Raw genomic sequence first — 27,754 nt, forward strand, 5'->3', positions numbered from 1 at the left:
ATCAAACAAATCCCTACTGAAGTCACACAGATAAGTTCATCAAACAAATCCCTACTGAAGTCACACAGATAAGTTCATCAAACAAATCCCTTCTGAAGTCACACAGATAAGTTCATCAAACAAATCCCTACTGAAGTCACAGATAAGTTCACCAAACAAATCCCTACTGAAGTCACAGAGATAAGTCCATCAAACAAATCCCTACTGAAGTCACACAGATAAGTTCATCAAACAAATCCCTACTGAAGTCACACAGATAAGTTCATCAAACAAATCCCTACTGAAGTCACACAGATAAGTTCATCAAACAAATCCCTACTGAAGTCACACAGATAAGTTCACCAAACAAATCCCTACTGAAGTCACAGAGATAAGTTCATCAAACAAATCCCTACTGAAGTCACACAGATAAGTTCGTCAAACAAATCCCTAAAATCAAACAGATAAGTCCATCAAACAAATCCCTACTGAAGTCACACAGATAAGTCCATCAAACAAATCCCTACTGAAGTCACACAGATAAGTTCATCAAACAAATCCGTACACAAAGAAATCTTGCCGAGACGAGCTCATATTGGAGCACTCCTTAGACTAGATTTCCCCAGTGAGGGGAGAGCAGAACATGTGCTAAGTGTTTGTTGGAGTTGTAGCCTGATGGTGGACAGCTGGGACACCTGTAGCCTGGCTGGCTATGTCTTGTCTCAAACACAGCACAAGTAAACCTGTGTAGCAACTGCTCGCGTCAATAGTCGGGATGCTCGATGAAAACAGTTGAAAATGTAAACAACTGTTTTAAACTACACCTCGCTAGCCTAACAAGCAAAACAACTCACAGCCAAGACGCGGCAGTTTGTGAAAGATGGTCTGCTGGCCTGGCAAGGGGCACAACTCCAGATATCTACAGAAGGGCTTGTGTCCACGTGAGCAGAGGCCAGGAGGTGGGGAGGAAGTTGGTGAGTTTACTCGCCTCGTTAAGTTAAAAGTGGGAGAAACTTTGGGCAGGGATGGGGGCTGGCGGGTGGGGGGGGGGGGCTTGACGTTACATGGTGAGAAAAAGGTAAGTTTATTTCTACAGTAGCACATATCCAATAATGTCGAGGGAAATCGTTGAAGTTATTTTAGTATTGAGATTTGTTCTTCCGTCGGTAGCGCTGTCTGATTTTGGACAGGTCTAGAGTTATATGTATACAGGAACCAAAACTTCTATACCACAAGATGAATTATACTGGATTTGGACAATAGGTGAATAGGTGAGAAGAGTAGCAATATTCAAGTTATGTAGAATGACAGCAATCAGAGTAGCAACATTCAAGTTGTGTAGAATGACAGCAATCAGAGTAGCAACATTCAAGTTGTGTAGAATGACAGCAATCAGAGTAGCAACATTCAAGTTGTGTAGAATGACAGCAATCAGAGTAGCAACATTCAAGTTGTGTAGAATGACAGCAATCAGAGTAGCAACATTCAAGTTGGGTAGAATGACAGCAATCAGAGTAGCAACATTCAAGTTGTGTAGAATGACAGCAATCAGAGTAGCAACATTCAAGTTGGGTAGAATGACAGCAGAGTAGCAACATTCAAGTTGTGTAGAATGACAGCAATCAGAGTAGCAACATTCAAGTTGTGTAGAATGACAGCAATCAGAGTAGCAACATTCAAGTTGGGTAGAATGACAGAAATCAGAGTAGCAACATTCAAGTTGTGTAGAATGACAGCAATCAGAGTAGCAACATTCAAGTTGTGTAGAATGACAGCAATCAGAGTAGCAACATTCAAGTTGTGTAGAATGACAGCAATCAGAGTAGCAACATTCAAGTTGTGTAGAATGACAGCAATCAGAGTAGCAACATTCAAGTTGTGTAGAATGACAGCAATCAGAGTAGCAACATTCAAGTTGGGTAGAATGACAGCAGAGTAGCAACATTCAAGTTGTGTAGAATGACAGCAATCAGAGTAGCAACATTCAAGTTGGGTAGAATGACAGCAATCAGAGTAGCAACATTCAAGTTGTGTAGAATGACAGCAATCAGAGTAGCAACATTCAAGTTGGGTAGAATGACAGCAGAGTAGCAACATTCAAGTTGTGTAGAATGACAGCAATCAGAGTAGCAACATTCAAGTTGTGTAGAATGACAGCAATCAGAGTAGCAACATTCAAGTTGGGTAGAATGACAGCAATCAGAGTAGCAACATTCAAGTTGTGTAGAATGACAGCAATCAGAGTAGCAACATTCAAGTTGGGTAGAATGACAGCAGAGTAGCAACATTCAAGTTGTGTAGAATGGCAGCAATCAGAGTAGCAACATTCAAGTTGGGTAGAATGACAGCAATCAGAGTAGCAACATTCAAGTTGGGTAGAATGACAGCAGAGTAGCAACATTCAAGTTGTGTAGAATGACAGCAATCACGAGACTGATGACGATCTAGGAGATAGAGGGATCAAACGTTTCACTGTAACTAGGTGTAACCGTTTAGCCACGGAGCTCTCAGTGAAGCAGAAACACGATTTGTTTCACTATCGCTTGTAACGGGTCGACAGTAGAGCGTTTTAGCGGTGTCCCGGGAGCTGCAGGGGGTCTGGTGAATTCTGTCAATGGGTGCACTGTCGTAGGGGCACTGTGTCAATGGGTGCACTGTCGTAGGGGCACTGTGTCAATGGGTGCACTGTCGTAGGGGCACTGTGTCAATGGGTGCACTGTCGTAGGGGCACTGTGTCAATGGGTGCACTGTCGTAGGGGCACTGTGTCAATGGGTGCACTGTCGTAGGGGCACTGTGTCAATGGGTGCACTGTCGTAGGGGCACTGTGTCAATGGGTGCACTGTCGTAGGGGCACTGTGTCAATGGGTGCACTGTCGTAGGGGCACTGTGTCAATGGGTGCACTGTCGTAGGGGCACTGTGTCAATGGGTGCACTGTCGTAGGGGCACTGTGTCAATGGGTGCACTGTCGTAGGGGCGTGGAACGTCGTAGGGGCACTGTGTCAATGGGTGCACTGTCGTAGGGGCACTGTGTCAATGGGTGCACTGTCGTAGGGGCACTGTGTCAATGTGTGCACTGTCGTAGGGGCGTGGAACGTCGTAGGGGCACTGTGTCAATGGGTGCACTGTCGTAGGGGCACTGTGTCAATGGGTGCACTGTCGTAGGGGCACTGTGTCAATGTGTGCACTGTCGTAGGGGCGTGGAACGTCGTAGGGGCACTGTGTCAATGGGTGCACTGTCGTAGGGGCGTGGAACGTCGTAGGGGCACTGTGTCAATGGGTGCACTGTCGTAGGGGCACTGTGTCAATGGGTGCACTGTCGTAGGGGCACTGTGTCAATGGGTGCACTGTCGTAGGGGCGTGGAACGTCGTAGGGGCACTGTGTCAATGGGTGCACTGTCGTAGGGGCACTGTGTCAATGGGTGCACTGTCGTAGGGGCACTGTGTCAATGGGTGCACTGTCGTAGGGGCGTGGAACGTCGTAGGGGCACTGTGTCAATGGGTGCACTGTCGTAGGGGCGTGGAACGTCGTAGGGGCACTGAGTCAATGGGTGCACTGTCGTAGGGGCACTGTGTCAATGGGTGCACTGTCGTAGGGGCGTGGAACGTCGTAGTAGTCAAGCTTGGAGCAGGAGAACAAAGTCAAGACAGCAACGTCAAACTTGGAACCGGGAAAGACATCAAGCTTAAAGCCGGGTACAGCGTCAAGCTTGGAGCCGGACAAAGTCTAAAATACCAAGGGAAGCTGTAAACTAACTGTACTAGCAGTGTGTGTAAACAGATAAACAAACCAGACACGCGGGGACTGGCTCAAGGGCGAGTACTACAAGTAGAAAGGTAACTTCCGGTTTGGGGGCAGCGTGCTAGGTGAAGAAAATTAAGTACAGTCACATGGAAAGTCTAGCGGCTGGAGTTAGGTATGTCTTGTGTAAATAACATGGCGGCTCGGCGACTTAATAGAATAAATCAACATTCAGTTGTTTGTCTCTCTTTCTAAAGCACAAACTTGAATCACATGGTCATATATTCAAATTATGAAGCAAACCACGGTTTCTTTCAGACATTTTTCTCCTGCGGGGGGGGGGGAGGCTTCTTACTTGAAACTTTCGAAGGGGGGGGGGGGGAAGTTCGGTAGCGGGGCGCAGTTAAAATTTCAGGGGGAACAGACATTAGTTTAAATATATTTTTTTAATGTTTTCCGCGGTGTGGATGAGGCAGTCATGTAGTAAAATCAATAAAGGATGTCTCAGCTAAAACAGAGGCTCAAATAATTAGAGATGTTGGGAACCAAAAAGAATGTTTACAACCTCAAACACAGTATGTCATCAGATTGTTTCAATATTGATTTTCTCTTGCACCATGAGCAGTTGACTACAAACTTGCTAACAAGAGTTGACAAGCTACTTGTTATCAAGCTGGGGAAAAAAGCGATCCAACAAAAGAACGCAGCAAATATGTTGTTTTGTAAATAAATGTCAGAAGCCAACGGTCTTTAGTGTAGTACCGCAGCAGCTAGGGGAGATAAGCAGGGGGAGAGATGGCGTAAGGGAGACAGCAGGTAAGTTTGTTGAGAGACGGGAGCCTATCCGATGTACAAGATGTCATAGATGATAAGCATCCACGTATGTCACATCTTTAAGGAACGAGAAACACACGTGAGGTGCATCTAGGGAAAAATTGGGAGGAAGACAAGACGGCACTGAACAAAAAATGGTTTCATTTATTAGGCCTACAAGGGTAGGGAGGTACAGCCACAGTGAGGAGAGGGGTGGGGGATGAATGATGGGTCGGTGTAACTGGGAGGTTAAAGGCGACACAACTGAGGTGAAGAGGTAATGGGGTGAAAAATGGGATCCACAAGAAACCGTGGCATGTGATAGACGCATGAGGGATCAAGCTCGGAGCTTCAAGTATTGAGTGAGGATCTTAGATATTGGAAGGTTGGAGCTTAAAATATTGGAAGGTTGGAGCTTAAAATATTGGAAGCTCGGAGGTGAAAATAAAGGAAGGTTGGGGGTTAAAATATTGGAAGGTTGGAGGTTAAAATATTGGAAGGTTGGGGGTTAAAATATTGGAAGGTTGGTGCTTAAAATATTGGAAGGTTGGGGGTTAAAATATTGAGAGGTAGGGGGTTAAAATATTGGAAGGTTGGAGCTTAAAATATTGGAAGGTTGGAGCTTAAAATATTGAAAGGTTGGAGCTTAAAATATTGGAAGGTTGGAGCTTAAAATTTGGAAGGTTGGAGGTTAAATAATTGGAAGGTTGAAGCTTAAAATATTGGAAGGTTGGGGGTTAAAATATTGGAAGATTGGAGGTTAAAATATTGGAGGGTTGGAGGTTAAAATATTGGAAGGTTGGGGGTTAAAATATTGGAAGATTGGAGGTTAAAATATTGGAAGGTTGGGGGTTAAAATATTGGAAGGTTGGAGGTTAAAATATTGGAAGGTTGGGGGTTAAAATATTGGAAGATTGGAGGTTAAAATATTGGAAGGTTGGGGGTTAAAATATTGGAAGGTTGGGGGTTAAAATATTGGAAGATTGGAGGTTAAAATATTGGAAGGTTGGGGGTTAAAATATTGGAAGGTTGGGGGTTAAAATATTGGAAGGTTGGGGGTTAAAATATTGGATGGTTGGAGGTTAAAATATTGGAAGGTTGAAGCTTAAAATGTTGGAAGGTTGGGGGTTAAAATATTGGAAGGTTGGAGGTTAAAATATTGGAAGATTCGAGGTTAAAATACCGATTTGATGCTTGAAGATGGAGTTTGAACTAAAACATGTTTTCATGTTAATAAATACAGGATGGAAGGAGGTGGGTGTTTGAAGTATGGTATTGAAGGAGGCTGGGGTTTATGGGATGGAAAGAGGTTGGGGTTTATGGGATTTAAGGAGACTGGGGTTTAAAGTATGGGATGAGAAGGAGATTGGGGTTTATGGGATGGAAGGGGCTGAGGTTTATGGGATGGAAGGGTCTGAGGTTTATGGGATGGAAGGGGTTGGGGTTTATGGGATGGAAGGGGTTGGGGTTTATGGGATGGAAGGGGCTGGGGTTTATGGGATGGAAGGGGCTGGGGTTTATGGGATGGAAGGGGCTGGGGTTTATGGGATGGAAGGGGCTGAGGTTTATGGGATTGAAGGGGCTGGGGTTTATGGGATGGAAGGGGCTGGGGTTTATGGGATGGAAGGGGCTGGGGTTTATGGGATGGAAGGGGCTGGGGTTTATGGGATGGAATGAGGTTGGGGTTTGAAGAATAATTTAAACCTTAAATATTGGGGGGGAAAAATAGACGGATGCGGAGATGGTACAACAAGTAAATGTGGCTAAATAGATATTCTTTTTGTGGCGTTGAGCTCACAGTTGGTTTAAATACACACAAGTTACTTGAAACGGGAACAGTTACACACCATCTTCAGGAGGACCGTTAAAAAAAAAAGTAACAACCCCGATTTGACCGCTTCATTTTTTTATGTTTAAAACGGATGCACCTGGCAGGTCTAAACGGATAAGGATATGAAGGGGAGATAACACAATTAGAGGCAAGCTGATAGATGGGATTACCAACAGTGGTGGGGATCTATTTGGTGCGGTACCAGGTAAATACCCCATGGTTACCGATATGTTCTGTATGGTGCGGTCCCAGGTAAATACCCCATGGTTACCGATATGTTCTGTATGGTGCGGTCCCAGGTAAATACCCCATGGTTACCGATATGTTCTGTATGGTGCGGTCCCAGGTAAATACCCCATGGTTACCGATATGTTCTGTTTGGTGCGGTCCCAGGTAAATAGCTCATGGTTACCGATATGGTGCGGTACCAGGTAAATACCCCATGGTTACCGATATGTTCTGTATGGTGCGGTCCCAGGTAAATACCCCATGGTTACCGATATGTTCTGTTTGGTGCGGTCCCAGGTAAATAGCTCATGGTTACCGATATGGTGCGGTACCAGGTAAATACCCCATGGTTACCGATATGTTCTGTATGGTGCGGTCCCAGGTAAATACCCCATGGTTACCGATATGTTCTGTTTGGTGCGGTCCCAGGTAAATACCCCATGGTTACCGATATGTTCTGTATGGTGCGGTCCCAGGTAAATACCCCATGGTTACCGATATGTTCTGTATGGTGCGGTCCCAGGTAAATACCCCATGGTTACCGATATGTTTTGTTTGGTGCGGTCCCAGGTAAATACCCCATGGTTACCGATATGTTCTGTATGGTGCGGTCCCAGGTAAATACCCCATGGTTACCGATATGTTTTGTTTGGTGCGGTCCCAGGTAAATACCCCATGGTTACCGATATGTTCTGTATGGTGCGGTCCCAGGTAAATACCCCATGGTTACCGATATGTTTTGTTTGGTGCGGTCCCAGGTAAATACCCCATGGTTACCGATATGTTCTGTATGGTGCGGTCCCAGGTAAATACCCCATGGTTACCGATATGTTCTGTTTGGTGCGGTCTTAGGTAAATACCCCATGGTTACCGATATGTTCTGTATGGTGCGGTCCCAGGTAAATACCCCATGGTTACCGATATGTTCTGTATGGTGCGGTCCCAGGTAAATACCCCATGGTTACCGATATGTTCTGTATGGTGCGGTCCCAGGTAAATAGCTCATGGTTACCGATATGTTCTGTATGGTGCGGTCCCAGGTAAATACCCCATGGTTACCGATATGTTCTGTATGGTGCGGTCCCAGGTAAATACCCCATGGTTACCGATATGTTCTGTATGGTGCGGTCCCAGGTAAATAGCTCATGGTTACCGATATGTTCTGTATGGTGCGGTCCCAGGTAAATACCCCATGGTTACCGATATGTTCTGTATGGTGCGGTCCCAGGTAAATACCCCATGGTTACCGATATGTTCTGTATGGTGCGGTCCCAGGTAAATACCCCATGGTTACCGATATGTTCTGTATGGTGCGGTCCCAGGTAAATACCCCATGGTTACCGATATGTATGTGAGTGAGCGAGCAGGCGAAACCAGAATCTCTTCGTCTTCTACACACGAGTGTTTGATAGAGGGGAAGAATAGGGAGTAGAAGGACAGCGAGTGTTGGAAACAAAACAGCTAGGGTCAAACATAATCCTATGAAGAGATGGATAAGGTTTAAGGATGGGCCCGGATAGTACAATGACAGCCTAATATAACCTAAGGTCACGGTAAAAGTTATGGAAAGGGAAGTGTCAATAACGATTGAATTAATATTTTTTAAACGACCATTAACCACAAATCAAAAACTCTAAGAAACAATGGAGGGGAGCCTCCGAAGTGACATTCGGGCATTTGTCGCATTCGGGCAAGTGTCCATTCGGGCATTTGTCGGATTCGGGCAAGTGTCCATTCGGGCATTTGTCGCATTCGGGCGTTTGTCCCAATCGGGAATTCGGCCTTCGGGCAAACGACATTCGGGCAAGTGTCTTTCGGGAATTTGTCGTAGACCCAACTGCGAGCTATGTCACGCTACTAAATCAACACACCATCTAGACTTGTACACACACCAGCTAGACTTGTACACATACCAGCTAGACTTGTACACACACACCAGCTAGACTTGTACACATACCAGCTAGACTTGTACACACACCATCTAGACTTGTACACACACCAGCTAGACTTGTACACATACCAGCTAGACTTGTACACACACACCAGCTAGACTTGTACACACACCAGCTAGACTTGTACACATACCAGCTAGACTTGTACACACACCAGCTAGACGTGTACATACACCATCTAGACTTGTACACACACACCAGCTAGACTTGTACACACACCAGCTAGACGTGTACATACACCATCTAGACTTGTACACACACACCAGCTAGACTTGTACACATACCAGCTAGAATTGTACACACATCAGCTAGACTTGTACACATAACAGCTAGACGTGTACACACACACCAGCTAGACTTGTACACATACCAGCTAGAATTGTACACACACACCAGCTAGACTTGTACACATACCAGCTAGACTTGTACACACACCATCTAGACTTGTACACACACACCAGCTAGACTTGTACACACACCATCTAGACTTGTACACATACTAGCAAGACTTGTACACATACCATCTACACTTGTACACACACCATCTAGACTTGTACACACATAAGCTCGACTTGTACACACACCAGCTAGGCGTATACACACCAGTTAGACGAGTACACGCCAGCTAGACGTGTCTGGGTGTACAGCTCATATAAGAGCAAGACTTTTTACTTCACCCTAAAACTTACATTACAAAGCAATAAAAGCAACATTTTTTTTTTAAATAGGGCTAACCTGGACCCTCATATCATAGAGGTGATAGTGAGAAATAATTTTTGTTCAGCTACATAACCAGCGCTAAAATAGTTTTAAATTAAATGAGTTGCAATCAGATGGAGCAAGCGATAAACGTCAAAATGTGTGTGTGTGGGGGAGGGGGGGGGGGGCGGAATAAAATGACAATAAACCAAGATCTAAGAAGAGAGCTCAGAGCAGCACCGAATCGGTAGAATCCATCCATTTCAAATCAATGAACTTCTCGAGCAGATATGACTCAACGTTTCATTGAATACAACACCGCCAAACTAGTTGGCTCAGGTCATTTCACACGATCCTTTCCTGATAACCAGCAGAAATGGACAGGAATCATTACTTTAGCAGCTCATTCTATGTATAGGGAACGTTAAAAAAACTATTTGTAAGAATGCTAAAAATCACCGGCGGACATATACAACAGCAAACAAAAAATCAATGGACCAAACAGCTCAACTTTTGATTGTGGTCAGTTATGTTTTACCAACCTCCCCCTCCTGATGGTCAAATACAGACTGGTCGTGATGGTAGAACTTAATACAATTTGGTGGAACGCTTGTCTGCATGGAAATTAGCTAAGACTAAATAACCATATATAGGACATACATACATACACATATATATGTATTTGCTTTTGAAACCTTCCTCCGTTCAAAAACAAATATTTAAAAGGTCGAGAATGACATGAGCTTGGCGTGTAAAAAAAAAAAAACCTCACCAGCGAATTGAGGATGGTAGATAACATGCAATTTCAACAAGCCATAAATTAATAATGAAACAGAATTTAATGCAAATTTCCTTTTTTTTACTAAGTTTTATCCAATTATATTACATTATAAAAAATGCCTTTTTAAGTTTGTGGTGGTGGTGGGGGGGGGGGGGGGGTACAGTCAGATTAAAATAGTGAGATCAATACATGTATTATTAAGGTTAAAAATATATCCAGATTTATCTTCCATTTGGAAGTCCGAGTTGTTTGGTGCTTTTAGAACTAGGAAATAAGAATTTCACAAGTGAGTTAATTAACAACTGCAGGCATGTAAAGGTAGATCACAGAGACGAAAGAGGAAATGTTTCGGCACAAGAACAATCTGTTTCCGGTTTCCATCAAGCAAGGGCTGTGTGTATTGACGTGGCGGTGACAGACCAGTGGGGGAAACTCAAGGTTGTTCTCTACCTGGGCGGTCCAACGTGTGAACATGTCCAGGCTTGTATAGGGTTAGTCAACAAGATAACTGTAGTACCAGGATTACGTCAACAAGATTACTGTAGTACCAGGATTACGTCAACAAGAATACTGTAGTACCAGGATTACGTCAACAAGATTACTGTAGTACTAGGGTTAGTCAACAAGATTACTGTAGTACCAGGATTACGTCAACAAGAATACTGTAGTACCAGGATTACGTCAACAAGATTACTGTAGTACCAGGATTACGTCAACAAGAATACTGTAGTACCAGGATTACGTCAACAAGATTACTGTAGTACCAGGATTACGTCAACAAGAATACTGTAGTACCAGGATTACGTCAACAAGATAACTGTAGTACCAGGATTACGTCAACAAGATTACTGTAGTACCAGGATTACGTCAACAAGATTACTGTAGTACCAGGATTACGTCAACAAGATAACTGTAGTACAAGAATTACGTCAACAAGATTACTGTAGTACTAGGATTACGTCAACAAGATTACTGTAGTACCAGGATTACGTCAACAAGATTATTGTAGTACCAGGATTACGTCAACAAGATTATTGTAGTACCAGGATTACGTCAACAAGATTACTGTAGTACTTGGATTACGTCAACAAGATTACTGTAGTACCAGGATTACGTCAACAAGATTACTGTAGTACTTGGATTACGTCAACAAGATTACTGTAGTACCAGGATTACGTCAACAAGATTACTGTAGTACCAGAATTAAGTCAACAAGATTACTGTAGTACCAGGATTACGTCAACAAGATTACTGTAGTACCAGAATTAAGTCAACAAGATTACTGTAGTACCAGGATTACGTCAACAAGATTACTGTAGTACCAGAATTAAGTCAACAAGATTACTGAAGTACCAGGATTACGTAAACAAGATTACTGTAGTACCAGGATTACGTCAACAAGATTACTGTAGTATTAGGATTACGTCAACAAGATTACTGTAGTACTAGGATTACGTCAACAAGATTACTGTAGTATTAGGATTACGTCAACAAGATTACTGTAGTATTAGGATTACGTCAACAAGATTACTGTAGTACTAGGATTACGTCAACAAGATTACTGAAGTACCATGATTACGTCAACAAGATTACTGTAGTACCAGGATTACGTCAACAAGATTACTGTAGTACTAGGATGACGTCAACAAGATTACTGTAGTACTAGGATTACGTCAACAAGATTACTGTAGTACTAGGATTACGTCAACAAGATTACTGTAGTACCAGGATTACGTCAACAAGATTACTGTAGTACAAGAATTACGTCAACAAGATTACTGTAGTACTAGGATTACGTCAACAAGATTACTGTAGTATTAGGATTACGTCAACAAGATTACTGTAGTACCAGGATTACGTCAACAAGATTACTGTAGTACTAGGATTACGATTATGCCAACGAGATTTGTATAGCAATATTAGCCCACTCCACATCTACTTAACATAAGCTAGATGGAACTTAATGCAACGACAGTATGCTAGCCATCAGTACAAGTAAAAAAGAAAATATAGATATTAATGTTCGCTATTTTAGAGAGGTGACATAGGAGTGCGTCGCTACAATGAAAATGTTTGTACGAAGCACTAACCAGCGGAGTGAGAATTCTAAAATGGGTTCATTGGTCAACACAGCAATGTTGTGTAAAGTAGGGGCATGCTTTACTCCAGTGGTGAACTGCCGGGAGAAAGGGGGGGGGGGGGGGGCAGGCCTAATATCACTAATGTTTAAAGAACCAAAAGTCCGTCTTTGAATGAGCACATGGCGTCTAGAGAGAGAAAAACTGGTGGGCATTAGCTTGCAATATAAAACTATTGTTGGGGGGGGGGGGGGAAGAGAGAGAGAGAAAGAGGCCAAAAGAGCCAAACAGTAGAAGTGCTTTAGAAGCCAGGCATTGAAGCTGGACAACTCAGCCGTAAGAAACGCGAGCTACAAAGGATACAAATTTTGTATGACGGGAAAAAACGACTTCTAAAACACTCGAGACCAGAGTGAGATGGAAGAAACGAGCAGTTTTTGAGAACTGGAGAGACGGGGCAGTTGGGGTGGATCAATAGGAATCAATAGATGAATGGCTGGTTGTTTCCATCAATCAATGACGTCAGATGTGCATGGTCGCTCACGTCAAATATCATTGTGATTGGAAACTCATTGGCTCGATTTACTTGTAAGTTAAATCTACTCTAAAAAAGAACAATGAAAAGTAAAATAAAGACACTCGAAAAAAAAAATCAAAATTTAAAAAAAAATCTCTAGAATGAGAGACGAGAGAAAAATGTGTCAAGCTTTGATCTCTGCTCGAGTGTCTCTTGGGATATCATCGCTATGGTCGGCTTATGGGGAGTTTGATCTTTGCCATCATATCTTATCAGGGCAGCGGTTTATTCGCTGATGAATGAATGGCTGATAAGTTTAGGTGCTGGGATGGGGGAGGATGAGGTGTGTTGTGGGGAAGTATAGCTTAGGGATGCTGGGGAGGTGAATCAATGTCTGGCTGATATTTTACGTCTCTGGGAGAGTGAGGTGGAGTATAGTGATAGATATAGCACAGAGGCTTGGTGCGCTATAAAATGGAGGAGCTAGTGATATGGGTGAGTGTAGCATAGGGCAGTCGAGGAATAACTGCGGACATCTATAAGGTAGGCTGCATGATATGGCAGCGCTCGGCACGTTACAATATATGGGTCTACCACTGTTTTTATAGGATACAATACGCCACTGCTTTTTTTAAAAGCTATTAACGGGAAGAATACAATATACCACTGGGTTTTTAAGCTAGTAACGGGAAGAATACAATATACCGGTTTTTAAGCTAGTAACGGGATGAATACAATATACCTGTTTTTAAGCTAGAAACTGGAAGAAAACAATATACCACGTTTTTTTTAAAGCTAGTAACGGGAAGAATACAATATACCGGTTTTTTAAGCTAGTAATGGGAAGAATACAATATACCGGTTTTTTAAGCTAGTAATGGGAAGAATACAATATACCGGTTTTTAAGCTAGAAACGGGAAGAATACAATATACCGGTTTTTTAAGCTAGTAATGGGAAGAATACAATATACCGGTTTTTAAGCTAGAAACGGGAAGAATACAATATACCGGTTTTTTAAGCTAGTAATGGCTGCTAATCTCCGCGTGAGCAGATGCACCTGCAGTCAGCACTAAAACCTTATCTGGGGTAGGAAAAACGTGGCCATCATCCTAGTTGTAGCTCTGACGGGAATTTTCTTGTTGGCCAGATAATCAAGTCGGAGAGTTTTATGACAAAGGTTACAGAGATGAATCGACGTCAATGTTTTGCCCATCTAAACGAGATGAACACAACGTTGTAATCCTGTTGTCCTTGCAGCTAGTCGAGGTTCACGTAATAGCCCATAGAACCAATGGTTATGTGCTTTATGAGTACAACACACGTGAGTAAAGCTTTCAAAAGCAAAATATGTCAAAAGCTGAACCACGCAGCGCCCTCTCATTAAAGCAACTGTTTCCTGTCTAACCTGCGGCCAGTAATTGCCTCAACCGACTGAACGGCTCAACGGGAACACAAAAAACAAAACGAATGCAGGCTTTTTAAACGGGAAGAGGTGGGCCATTTAAGCATTAAGTCGTTCGAGTCACTTTCTTCTATAAATAAATAATCCTAAGGCACGAGTAGTGAGCGCTTAGGTAGCCAGAGAAATATACCAGTATTGTGACTAAACTGTCAGTATGACGAGTTGGTGATGTATGCCTGGAAATGTAGGCCGTAATTGCTAATTACGGCTGTAGTTGATTAGCATCAACGAATGTCCATTTGCTAATGACATCAGCTAAATGTACTGGCACCCAGCCAAATGTTGTCTGGAGTCGATACAGACGTTAGAAGGGGGGGGGGGGGGGGGTAGCTAATTGATAATACAGACAGAGCTCTGAGACTGAATTAAAATCAAGCAGACTGGCGTCTAAATTGTGCTGTAGAAGACAGGAGGACACTGATTTCACTACACACTTTTTAAAAGTTAAACAACTAGAAGAATTGTCTCAGCTTTAGTTGAATAACAGTGAAATTAATTAGTGTAGTTGAGAAGGTTAATATCTAGTGGGGGAAAACTCCACTCAGGGTAGACTGGCTGTGTCTCTAAACCCGAGATTCGAATTTTCATTGATCTCAATTAAGGCTTGAGTCCGCATGACGGGTTAGGCCTACAAAGAAAGCCACTGGTCTTTTTAAAACACACTAAATTCTGGTATGCGTGTAGTGTGTATCTATTTCCGTGGTTTGTAAATCATAGGAAAGTAGCCCTGTGGTTTGGAATATCCTTATGTATAGTTAAGCAGTGACATATGTTTAAACTTATAATTTTTTCAAAAAATCAAAGCACTATTAGGATTATTACAGCACCGTTCCTGGGGTCCACCTGAAATTTTCCCGGTAGACCGGCAGGCCAGTCCACATTGTACACACATAACTAAAACATTCGATTGATACCCTCCCCCTTCCCAGTAAATATTTTAACGAACCAAATGGTGATGAAGATTTATCTACTATTTAAACACTGTATGACTGGAGCCTCAAAGGATCAGGTAATCTATTCACACCGCAGGTAGACGGTTTAAATTTTTTTAAGCAATAAAGAGACGCACACCCCTCCACACATAAACTTGCCCGGCTTCACGCTAATTTGCTTACGTTACGTTCTATGAAAGTGCGGTAAGGAGACATTCCATTTCAAGCCGAGGGGTCACTGGGCTCGTGTTAATGTCTTCTATCTGTCGCGGGTTATCGCGTGAAAGCAAACGTCTGTATAAAAATAAATAGGTTTTATGGCTTGAGGAGAGCGGACCAAGTCATACAGGCCGAGCTAAGTAGAGCAACGATCCAGCAGTTGCTGGGGTGGATACATCCACAAATCTCTGCTATCACCTAGCATCTCTTCAATGTTTACACAGTTCTAACATTTTAAAATACTGTTTTCATCAAGAGAACCGAAAAAACATCAGATACTAATGGGCTCAAATAATAAAAGACAGGCTGACATGATGGTAAAAACTAACCAAAGTTTGTGGTATACTTAGAAGAGATATTTAAAAAACAATACATTAAAGTTTGCCTGTAGTTTATACAGTAATTTGCAACATTGAAATTGCTAGTAGTTCAGGCAATACATTAAATAAACCGGGAGTGATCTACCCTAAACTTTCTCGAATATTCTTATATAAAACAACAGGGGATGGGAACTCGGGATATAGTTATGATTTTTAATCCATTTTAAATACTTAAACTTTTTAAAATAGAATAGAATCTCATAGAAAAAAGAATTGCGCACCAAGCAAACGCCAAAACAAAATGTGCATGATAGTACGGAATATTATTAGTACTTTATAAATTTACAAGCGTTTTTTGAGAAATCGGAAATAGCGTAAATTTGATAGAAGGGAGAGGATTAGATCTTTTACTTACGTGTGAAATTTCCTTTATCTATCTGAAATAGTACTCAAGTTAATGGCTTTTGAAAAATTCAAAGTGAAAAAAGTACCACTTCCGGTTATCTGAAATCGCTCAAAAGTTGATACGGATCTACGATTTTGATAAAATACTTATTTGTAAAATTTCATCAACCTAGCTGTAACGGTACTCAAGTTATAGTGTTTACACACACACACACAGACAGACACACAGACAAGATTGCAAAATTATGTTTTTCTGTATCAGTGAGGTGTAAAACGTCGATATTTGTAAAAATCTCAATTTTTTTTTTGCACGATTACAAGACTTTCTCTATACTTTGTATATACGAGAAAGTAAAAAGTAAGCCTCAGAAAGCACACAAAATACGTTTAATAACAATCAACTAATGACTTAATTGACCTTTATGTTTCTTTTCCATCTACTCACCAAAAAGTATGATAGTTTGCTCACAGATTAAAACAAATACTAAGATCATATTTGTAAATATAATTTAAACTATTAGCATCACTGTACCTTCTGTACCATCCCTTATTAGAACAAACCTAATATGATAGGTCCCAGAGGTTTGAATTTGGTGATGGTGATATCAGTGAAGTACCTAACACTATGTGATATATGTACCTAACACAACATTAGATCTGTACCTAACACAGCATTAGATCTGTACCTAACACAACATTAGATCTGTACCTAACACAACATTAGATCTGTACCTAACACAACATTAGATCTGTACCTAACACAACATTAGATCTGTACCTAACACAACATTAGATCTGTACCTAACACAACATTAGATCTGTAACTAACACAACATTAGATCTGTACCTAACACAACATTAGATCTGTACCTAACACAACATTAGATCTGTACCTAACACAGCATTAGATCTGTACCTAACACAACATTAGATCTGTACCTAACACAACATTAGATCTGTACCTAACACAACATTAGATCTGTACTAAACACAACATTTTTAGATCTGTACCTAACACAACATTTTTAGATCTGTACCTAACACAACATTAGATCTGTACCTAACACAACATAAGATCTGTACCTAACACAACATTAGATCTGTACCTAACACAACATTAGATCTGTAAATAACACAACATTAGATCTGTACCTAACACAGCATTAGATCTGTACCTAACACAACATTAGATCTGTACCTAACACAACATTAGATCTGTACCTAACACAGCATTAGATCTGTACCTAACACAACATTAGATCTGTACCTAACACAACATTAGATCTGTACCTAACACAACATTAGATCTGTACCTAACACAACATTAGATCTGTACCTAACACAACATTAGATCTGTACCTAACACAACATTAGATCTGTACCTAACACAACATTAGATCTGTACCTAACACAATGAGCTCTCTGTTTAACAAATCTGATTGTGATACATCAAAAGTAAATCAATGTGTTTAGGATTTTGTCACTTACCCTATTCGCTATATCCAAAAAAGCATCAGCTCCAGCTTGCCTGAGTTGTTTGTAAGCATATGGGTCATGTGTTTCCATTAGCTGTGTCAGTGACATGGTGGCTGGCTCTGGGCTAAGATCCCTTGCTCCACTGTCATAGTCAGCACTTTCAGGCTTTGTGTAAGACAACGCTCCTAGTATACAGGAAATAATAGTAATTTTTAAAATATTTAAGAGTTCAGAGAAATCTTTTGTTGTATAATAAAAGTATATTTGCTCAACTGCACTGTCATAATTTTTTATTTAATGGAACTTAAAATAACATTTATTGTATATCCAAATGCGTTTGGAATAAAAACTCTAATTTTAAAATCTTACCAAGACTATCACTGCTTAAAGTAGGCCATGAAGTTAACTGATTGCCAGCCACAGTGACCATTATACCACTGGCATCGGATTCCACACCAGTGTCATCCCCAGACAACAGCACTGGGGATGGGGCCATGGTCATGCTATGAAACACCTGGTGCTGAGGATGAGCTATGCTGGATTCCATCATCACACGAGTACGACAGCGAAGAAAATCATCAAAAGAAATCTTGGATCCATCAGCCAAACCAAGTTGCTGTCTAACTTCGTCTACTGATTCAGACATGTTTAGCATACGACACATGAACGTCAGATCTTCCCTGTTGATTAAAAGATTATCCTATTAGGGTGAACACAAATAAATATTGACACAACATGATTTAGATTAAGACCATCACAATATATAACAAAATAACATATCCATTGAGTATTTTAAAAAAAATTAAGATCCTCTCATCTGTCATACATAACATTTTGCAGATAATCCTTGCATAATTTTGTCTGGTGAGCATAGAGACATGACACCGCAAATTCTTCACCAATTCTTTAGTTACCAAATCAAAACACTTACTTAAGGACTTAAAAGAATACACAAGAATGAAATATTTACCCATCTAAAAATCCATCTCCATCTCCATCACAGCTGTTGAATAGACGTCTAAGCCTTTCTTCTTCACTAGCACTGGATAAACTAGAGTTTCTTGAATCACCATTGTCACTCCCACTACTGCTGCTGCTTGTATTGTTGGCCATTACTCAAGTAAAAGCTTTTTTCCCCGTTAATTGCTAATTATTTAAGTCATAAATAAAAATCTCAGCAAATGATATTCAGTCTTCTCCATTGTGAAGGGAACGACACACGGCTAAATCATTCAATAGGACTACAGTTACAGTCATTAGTGGCCCACACAATAAGAATAATATTTTTTTTTAAGTGCAGTGTACAATACAGAGTAGATCTAGAACAGCTGTTCATAAAATACAATTTTGAATTTTCAACATAACATTATTCATTAACAAACATCTAATCTAAGACTAGAATTTAGATCTTGATTCGTCTCTAGATCTACTAACTTCAAGCTAAACTGCTTAAATTAAAATTATTAGGCCTAAGGGCCTATAAATTTTAAAATTAGGGCCTACTAATTTGTAGGCCTAACATTGTCTAATTTTAGTAATTACTGTTATAAGACTTAAGAATTTTTAGAATGAGATCAGAGATTGAGATTGATTTGAGTTTGAGATTGAATGAGAGAATGAGTCAGGCAGACCGTCTAGAATCTAGATTTAGAAGAGTAAACGATGAGATCTAGTTTATGTGCTAATCGCATACCAGTGCATTATTGAACCATTTTTAGATCTAGATCTAGATTAAGATCTAAATGATCAAGTAATTAATATTTGATCAATTCTGATTTCTAATAAATCCCAGATCACTACGGTTTCGCGATGGTTTGTTGCAAAAATACTGAACTCCTTGTTTTAGGGAAAAAAAATATCTAAAAATAGTTGACCAATAAAATGTATAATTCCCAATTGTAATGAAACGAATAAAAAAATATATTTTCAGTGTCTTTTTTACTTTGATTAACTTTGATAACCATTTACAAAAATATCAAATTAATCAATCGCGATTTACTCGCTCTTTTTTTGTCATTTGGTTAGGCCTAATATTTAGATTGGTGTATGTCTGATAGTTTCAAAGGAATCCTGCCCAACGTTTAGTAAATAAAACTATAGACTATAGTGACTTCGGTGGTGGGATGCTTGAATAGAAGATGACTAGAAGTATATAGGCCTATAGATCTATAACCTTACATTCTTTCTAAAATGTATTTACTCCTCCCTTTCCCGTTATCATCTAGATCTAGATCTATATAGCGAAAAAAAAACCCTAGATCTAGATTCTACATAAAACTGTGTATTCTTTGATATATTGCAATTTATTTCTAAAAATATTAATGTAGTAGTGTCCCTTTAACTAAGGGATATAACCCAAAAAATAACTAGCCACTGTAAACTGACTGCTATCTCCTATCAAGGCTACAAACATCGCTATTCACACATTTTTATACTGAAATGTTGGCTAATTCGAGCAAAAACTGGGTGTAATTGGTCAGTATGCTCACAAGAAAGGGGGTATAGTTCTCAACGGGTGACACCATTTAGGTGGATGAGGACAAATTAATGAATAACTTAATAATACCATTTACCTACACTGTATGTTTTAACTTAACATGGAAAATATTTCATTCCACCTTGTATATTGCAGTTTAGAAAGTTATACCGACATTGTGGTCAGCACCTCTCATACTATTGTGTGGCTTTACTGAAAAGTAACTATTTCCTAGTTTTAAAATATAAGTTTTTGGTATTCGTTTTGCTTAACCAAACAATTCGACGACTAAAAAACTATTTTTTTTAGTTCAATATTTTTAACAATGTTAACCCACAACTTTTAACATGGATTATCAGTATTGTTAAACGAATAGATCTAGTACATTGATAGAATTACCTTATATGTAAATAGTGTGGATTGAACTAATTAGATCGACGCCAAAAAGAAAGATGTACCTTGTGTGTACGGTTGTTTAAAGTGTAGGCCTATATGAGAGAAAGACACACGGGGTAACTTTTTCAAAATACCTCGTTCACTTCTTGCCACTTGTTTACCATTTTATGTGACGACGATGTTACATGTTAGATAAAATTGTACATTTCATGTGATGAGATTGTAGATAAAATTGTACGTTTCGTGCAGTGTCACCCGGTGCGGCACTTAATGGTGTCACCCCCCCCCCCCCCCAGAGGCGTAGCGACCCTTCCCGGGAACAAACTTTCAAATTTTCGATTTGCACCCCACCCCTCAAGTTTTTCTCTATATATTTTGCTATTTTTTGCCTTGGTGTCACCCCCTAAATGGTGTCACCCGGTTCGGTCCGCACCCCCGCCCCCCCCCCCTCGCTACGCCTCTGGTTTCGTGTGATGACGATATAAATAAAATTATATATTGTATGTGCTTAGGATATATAGATAAGAGCAAGTAGTCAATGAGTTCACAGGTTCTATGTTCTAAATCATGTCAAAACATTTAGTAACCATATCTCTCACCCTTAATACACAACTAATCAGAGGCGTAGCGACCCCTCCCGCCGCTGGGGGCGAACTTTAGCGCCCCCTCCCCCTTATATATATATATATATATATATATATATATATATATATATATATATATATATATATATACACACACACACACACATATATATATATATATATATATATATATATATATATATATATATATATATATACAAATACACATAAATATAAATACACACTCAGACACACACACACTCATATATATATATATATATATATATATATATATATATATATATATATATATATATATATATATATATATATATACAGAGGCGTAGCGAGGGGGGCGGGGGGTGCGGACCGCACCGGGTGACACCATTTTGGGGGGGGGGGGTGACACCAAGGCAAAAAAAATAGCAAAATATATAGAGGAAAACTTGAGGGGGGTGCTAATCGAAAGTTTGAGGGGGGGGGGGGGGGCGGTTGCAAATCGAAAATTTGAAAGTTTGTCCCCGGGAAGGGTCGCTACGCCTCTGGGGTATGACACCTCTGGGGGGTGACACCCGACCTCGCTACGCCATTGTATATATATATATATATATATATATATATATATATATATATATATATATATATATATATATATATATATATATATATATATATATATTAATAACTGCGATGTATGATTTTCGTTCCCTAAAACTTTACTCGACGCCTATAAACTCCCCCTTAACTCCTATTATATTAATTTATATTGGTGTCACCTAGTGTCACACTACATGTTGGTATTATTTAGTGTCACACTACATGTCACAAAAAAAACAAAAAAAACATCTGAGTTAAGCAGGTGCTAATTCGTTTAGGATGGTATTTTTATGTTTTATCTTTGGAACAGTCTCTGTTATGATAATATAGTACATAGTTGGATTATTAGTTGTTTTTTTTTTAGAATAAGGTCATACAATTGAAATACAATAGAAAATTATCAGAAATATTTATTGTACACATTGGAATACGATATGGGTATTTCGTTGACTGGCAGATTGTATAATGAAACAAGCTAGAGGAAACAAAGTGGAATACAACGGACACAACAGCTCGAAGTCTTGGATTTATCAGATGTGCGCTGCCTTCTCGCACACCGTCAACAACAAATGCAGAACTAATTGTATTGGTTGAAGAAGCAGCGATAAAATGTGTTTTAACACTCTAAGACAATGTGTAATTCAAATGCATTGTCAAAAAAATTCAATCAGGATCTATAGCTAAATATGATGTATCTTTTGCTGTATGGCTTGGATGTATGTTACAGACAGTGGAAAATCAAAAAAAGTTTTTGGTTAGGGCACAATATCAGAAAAAACAGAAAATAACATCACTATGCAGGTGCTGGTGTAAAATCCACGGGAAAGAGGAAGAGAAAGAGACCCAAGAGGTTGGTAAGTCTCATGGCTTCCCCGGATGTCAAGACACACACACGACTCATGATTCACCATCGGATTTTTTCAGCATGGACGATTCGGTGAAAGCGCATATGAAACAGAAAGTTATGAATCAATTTCTGGTCGTGTCTTTAGAACAATTTCGATAATAATGTATGACAGTTTTAAATTATCAGTTAGGTTGAACAAAGTAACAAGTAACAATGCAGTAGCAGTTGTCGTGTTGTACCATTTTTACCATGTTCAGTAGGTTTAGTGACCTTAATTATATGAAAATTGCAGTATTAGGACTTGTTATGAAAAAAGCAATTAAAAAATTATCTATTGGTACAATATACTAATTTTCTTCTTTCTAAAAATGTATTGCAAAAAGCATCGCCTTCCGCCCACCCGCTCCGACCGTATGCTGTTTTACTGATCGGATAGTGATTCAAAAATCCGTGATATTTATTTCTCTTGACTACAGTGATCCAGACAACACGTAATGCAATCAAGTAAAAGTATCTGATCTCTCAGGGTGAAGTTGAGAGAATCGTAATACAATTGGTTTCTTCTCTAAGTGTTAAAAGAGTTATCTACTCACCGATCAAGTACAAATCCTTGCGATTGTAATTGGCGAAAAAGCGCCCCCCCCCCCCTCCCCACCATCTTGGACAAAGTTGGTTGAGCGGATTTTAAACGTCACTAACTATTTTTTTATGTTACACAATCGTATAATACGCTTTATTTGTTGGTTTCTTTTATAAATGGTAACGTTTATTAACTCACAAATCCAGTGTAATTTTTTCCTATTTTAGTCGGCGATAAAGCCCCCCCCCCCCCCCTTTTTTTTAGGAAAAGCTGGAAAGCGGTTTTTCCGGTCACTGTTTCTTAAGGGTATATGTTTTACAGTTACACAACCAAGGTAGAAAACAGTTAAATCAGTTTGTAAAGGCTTATAGCCGTTACAGAGGCGTAGCGAGGGGGGGGCGGGGGGGGGGGACATATGTCCCCGGGCGCCGACCTTGGGGGGGCGCCAAATTGAAAGTTTGAGGGAGGGGTGTAAATGAAAAGTTCGAGGGGGGGGGTGCAAATCAAAAGTTTGAGGGGGGTGCAAATGAAAAGTTCGAGGGGGGGGGGGGGGTGCAAATCGAAAGTTTGAGGGGGGGGGGGGGTGTGCAAATGAAAAGTTCGAGGGTGGGGTGTAAATCGAAAGTTTGTCCCCGGGCGCCGGGTAGGGTCGCTACGCCTCTGAGCCGTTAAATTTCTTAACTGTGACTGTTAATAATTCAAAACTGCAGGTTAAAATGAGCTTTTAATTTTTTTTACCCTTTTTGGCGCGCCCCCCCCCCCTCCCGTCCCAGTCTAGCTACGCCTCTGCAATGCAACTGATGAAGAATAAAATTAAGTAACCCTTTCAAACCTGGCGATCCATGGGGCAGATAAATCAGATAAGGTAGAGTTCATCTGGTTCTATTGACTCGACATCCGAACTCAAGACTTTCAGTTTGGCATTTGTGTGCTCTAATTGTTGAGAGAACATTTGTTTACAGGTTACAGAAGTCTGGCTTTGTGGAAGCGATATTCATACACACACACGCACACACATACATATATATATATATATATATATATATATATATATATATATATATATATATATATATATATATATATATATATATATATATATATATATATATATATATATATATATATATATATATATATATATATACATTGTTATGATGCATGTTTGACTAGGGCAATGGGTGCGCATGATTGATGGTGCGGCCGTATATTGAACGAGTGAGTGTGTGACGCTGTACGCAAGAAAGTGACGTTTTAGTGTGAGTTCGTTGTTGCCGGGAAAAGAAGCTGAAGTTAGTCTTGTCCGTGTTACGTTAGAGTTAGGTTGTCTAGTTGTAGTATCGTTTATCCAAGCTGTCCGATGTCCATTTCTATTGTGCAATAAATAGAGTTAGTAACCGATGTCATTCTGTTAAATCATTCGTAGCGTTGATGTCGTCGTGTCCCAAGATATACTGTAGGATAGCTAAACATAGTCAAATGGTGGTGATATGGAAAGATGGTATTGGATCAGGTAGTTGTACCCTCTCACTGCATAACTGTGGTACACATATAGAACCCAGCAGTTATAACATACATACACATATATTTATATTATAAATCATAAATAAAGCGGCATGGATAATTGTAAATGTACCAAATACTTTTTATTTTTAGACTTTGCAATGGGTTTACTAGATAATGTATACAGTATTTGATTTGTAAATGTACACAATTGTATTGAACTTCCTAAAAAAACCTATCGTACTTGTTGGTTTTTACTTATGTTGAAATGATGTTGATCTCTTCTTTAATCTTTACTTGTTTTCGTCTGAGGATTATTTCGTTAAAAGTTGATTTGAACTTTGAACTCATAACGTAGTAAATAGCAATGGTGACGGCTGAGTTAATGGACTCTAACAAATTGCCAAACGTCCAGGCCGTCAGTAGGAAGTCTGAGAACTCGGCTCGAACTGTGAACCGGGGTTCAACGAACGACGTGATGCCAATAGCAACACCGGTTGCATTGGTTAGGATTAGCATCAAGGCGATTAATGTGATCATTTTGGTTGTTTTCTTTCGTTTTTGGTCGATGGCCACTGAGAGCTCAAGGTTGGAGGTTATAGATCGGCGAACGTTGGAGTTTCGCTGGAGGCTGACCACAAGCAGGACGGTAAAACACGTCAGAGCAAGGAATATCGTAAGTCCAAACACTGCGTTAATGATGTAAGCGAGTCGCTCTAGCTGAGACCAGTTTTCCTTCAGGTAGAGGTCAATATAGCTTTGGTTCTTGGATGTGTTGAACTTCCAGCCTATGTACGCGATGCTGTACTCTGGTATGATGAGTACAGCACACAGTGTGTAGATGAAGAGAAGGACGATCACAGTTTTTAAACAACTAGGCATCTGGCGAAACCTGAGCGGGTAGGTGATACACAGGCAGCGTCCTGCAGCGATGTACGCCGTTATACATCCGGTCACGCGCGAGAAGTAGCCACGTGACCAGCCACCAGTTAGATAACAGACGCCCGGAGTGACGCGAATGAGCTCTGAGCTGAGTGGATTCTTGCAGATCCCGAACCACAGAAGGCAGACGAGACAGCCCAGGTCTGACAGCGAGAGGCCAAACAAAACCAGGTTGTTGCTTTTCTTCAGTCCGTGCTGGTAAAATATAATTAGGTTAATGACATTGGCCGGCAGTCCAAAGACGGCAACCAATGTGCCGAGACCCACCTCGTTGACGATTTCATAGAAGATTCTATTGTTTGCTATGACCGACTGGACAGAGTCTACAGGAGGAGGGGGATGGTCGGTTGTCGTCTGCGAGACATTCAACTCCATTTGTCTCTACACTAGATGGTAAAATCACTTCGGTCTGCTGTGGAGTTAGGAAGATCTTATGAGTATGTCAGGTGCGACCATAATGATGTGTTCACATGAACCTATTCACCCGTCGACTCTCAAGCATTCGCTGTTATTTCAATCGCGTATTCAACTATATACGTTTTCATTTGCTTAAAGATAAAGGAACACAAATCTTAGAATTACTAACAACATTCGCTGTCAGAATCAATTTTTAAAAACTGCATGTTTATTTAATTTAATGTTTAAATTGTTTAGAATACCGTAAGCAATGATATCAAACAAATGTCTCATGTGGTACATACATGTCCAAATTGTGCTCCAATATAATATGTGTTACTGCACTCAGGTAACAAAGACATTCGACAAAAAGACAAGTTACATTGTTGAATGTCTCAGTCGAATGTCTAATAGAAACACGAATTCAGCCTAAGAATTCAGCATTTGGATTGTTGGAAAATTCTGGAAACATGTCTATCAATCAGAGTTAAAGTTAGAATTTTGAGAATAACTTGGAAACACTTCTAATCAAACTATTTAAAAAAGCACTGCGAAAAACTCGATCTAAACTGGAGAGGTTAGGATTAATATTAATTTTAAGTTGATGCCGACCACGTCAATTATCGGACCTATTTGCTCAACTGCCGCGTCCTTTATTTCAGTGGCAACAAAAAGAAATAATCGTTCAGCATCCTTAATTGTTTTTACTTGTTTGAAGAAAAATTAATTAGATAGTATGGATCGGCGAGGGTCTGATAATTGTAATAGTAATTATTTAAAAAACACCTTGGCAATAGAAACTTTAAAAAGGGATTTATTTGACTACTTGTATATCGCAAGACAGATCTGGTGTGGATTGATTTGTTTATAAAGACATACTAATTATATTCGTTAGATTCAATTATTACTAGACGAGGCTTTCAAAGTTTGCTCTTGTGTAATAAAAGAAAGAGTGGGGTAGTGTAATTTGAGAAGATGTTTACATTAGCTAACAATGTTTCACCCAGTAAGCACGTGATCAGTGTGGCGCCACTCAGATAAATCTATAGGCTCTCATTGATTTCTTATACATGGGTTTGTCACGTTGAAAACTACTGCAGTAAGGATCAATTCAACCAAATGAAGTTAAGACAATTTACAACAGCCAAAAGACCAGATATCTTTGAATGGAAGTGGGGGATGGAGCAGCATTAATTCGCCCCCCCCCTCTCTTTGGCTGCTTTGATCATGCTGTGAGTGCGTGCCTAAAATCGAACAAAGCTAAAAGAGCTGCAAACACTATACACTCACTATACACAGCTAGATTACACGCATGTCAGGGTTTTAAAAATTCCTAATGAATAGTAAAACATGATTTATCTACCCTAATCTACAAATCTGCATCGTATGTAAGCCTATAATAATGTTAGATACAAACTACAACAAGGAACTACAACAAGGCTCAGTCAACCGTGACTAGAAAGACTCATTCCTTAACGTACTCACCCGTATTGTTGATTTAAAAGATACATTTCCCAAATTTCAAATAATTATTACAAATGCTCAGTTACCTGTCATCCGCGTAAAGCATAGCCAAGAATCAAACGTTCCGTTGTGATATCACTTTGTAAAATGTGCATTAATAATAAAGCCAACAACAGAGATCTAGAACATATTTTGAATAAAGTTTTGCTGTCTTAAAAATCCAACCAATAGAAAACTCGCCCATATAACGGTTTGCTATCTTTAATCCAACCAATAGAATACACCGGACGTTTCCCTAACTTTAATTGAATACAATTATTGATTACTACATTTGCTAATTAGAGAGGAAGTTGTTATGGTCGCGTGTACTGGCATTGTTCTAATGAAGTCTTTTATTAAAGAATCATGGCGTTCTGATGGCATAATAACAGTTGTCTTAGGATGTCATTTGATCAACTACCACAGATTTTATCTGACTATTTTCAGAAGTAAGGTTAATTTAGTTTATTGATCGGTCAATATATTACATCCAAT

General features: G+C 39.9%; 2 protein-coding genes across 3 annotated transcripts in view; both read right to left on the bottom strand.

Annotated features, from left to right (window-relative positions):
- Nucleotides 1–19,266, bottom strand: part of LOC131948623 (colorectal mutant cancer protein) — a 36,817-nt gene extending 17,551 nt beyond the window's left edge. Inside the window, exons 1-4 of one of the 2 annotated variants that reach the window (XM_059310233.1) lie at nucleotides 19,129–19,266; nucleotides 18,406–18,658; nucleotides 17,805–18,115; nucleotides 17,448–17,620 (exon numbers count right to left, since the gene is read on the bottom strand). In XM_059310233.1, the coding sequence (XP_059166216.1) occupies nucleotides 17,448–17,620; nucleotides 17,805–18,115; nucleotides 18,406–18,548 (627 nt within the window). In that variant the 5' untranslated portion in view covers nucleotides 18,549–18,658; nucleotides 19,129–19,266. Of the gene's footprint in view, nucleotides 1–17,447; nucleotides 17,621–17,804; nucleotides 18,116–18,405; nucleotides 18,764–19,128 lie in introns of both variants that reach the window. The other variant, XM_059310232.1, reaches the window with a different exon arrangement.
- A 5,410-nt stretch (nucleotides 19,267–24,676) lies between these two features.
- On the bottom strand, nucleotides 24,677–25,735 carry LOC131948621 (uncharacterized). The gene has a single exon (XM_059310228.1). The coding sequence runs from the start codon at nucleotides 25,733–25,735 to the stop codon at nucleotides 24,677–24,679; it is 1,059 nt and encodes a 352-aa protein (XP_059166211.1).
- Between the last annotated feature and the right edge of the window lie 2,019 nt (nucleotides 25,736–27,754).

The sequence above is a fragment of the Physella acuta genome, unplaced genomic scaffold (genome assembly GCF_028476545.2).
Source record: "Physella acuta isolate Inbredline_101_S28 unplaced genomic scaffold, ASM2847654v3 ptg000653l, whole genome shotgun sequence".
Taxonomy (NCBI): Eukaryota; Metazoa; Mollusca; class Gastropoda; family Physidae; genus Physella; species Physella acuta.

Excerpts from the sequence above, each read along its gene's own strand:
- LOC131948621 (XM_059310228.1), bottom strand. The coding sequence starts at position 25,735 with ATGGAGTTGAATGTCTCGCAGACGACAACCGACCATCCCCCTCCTCCT.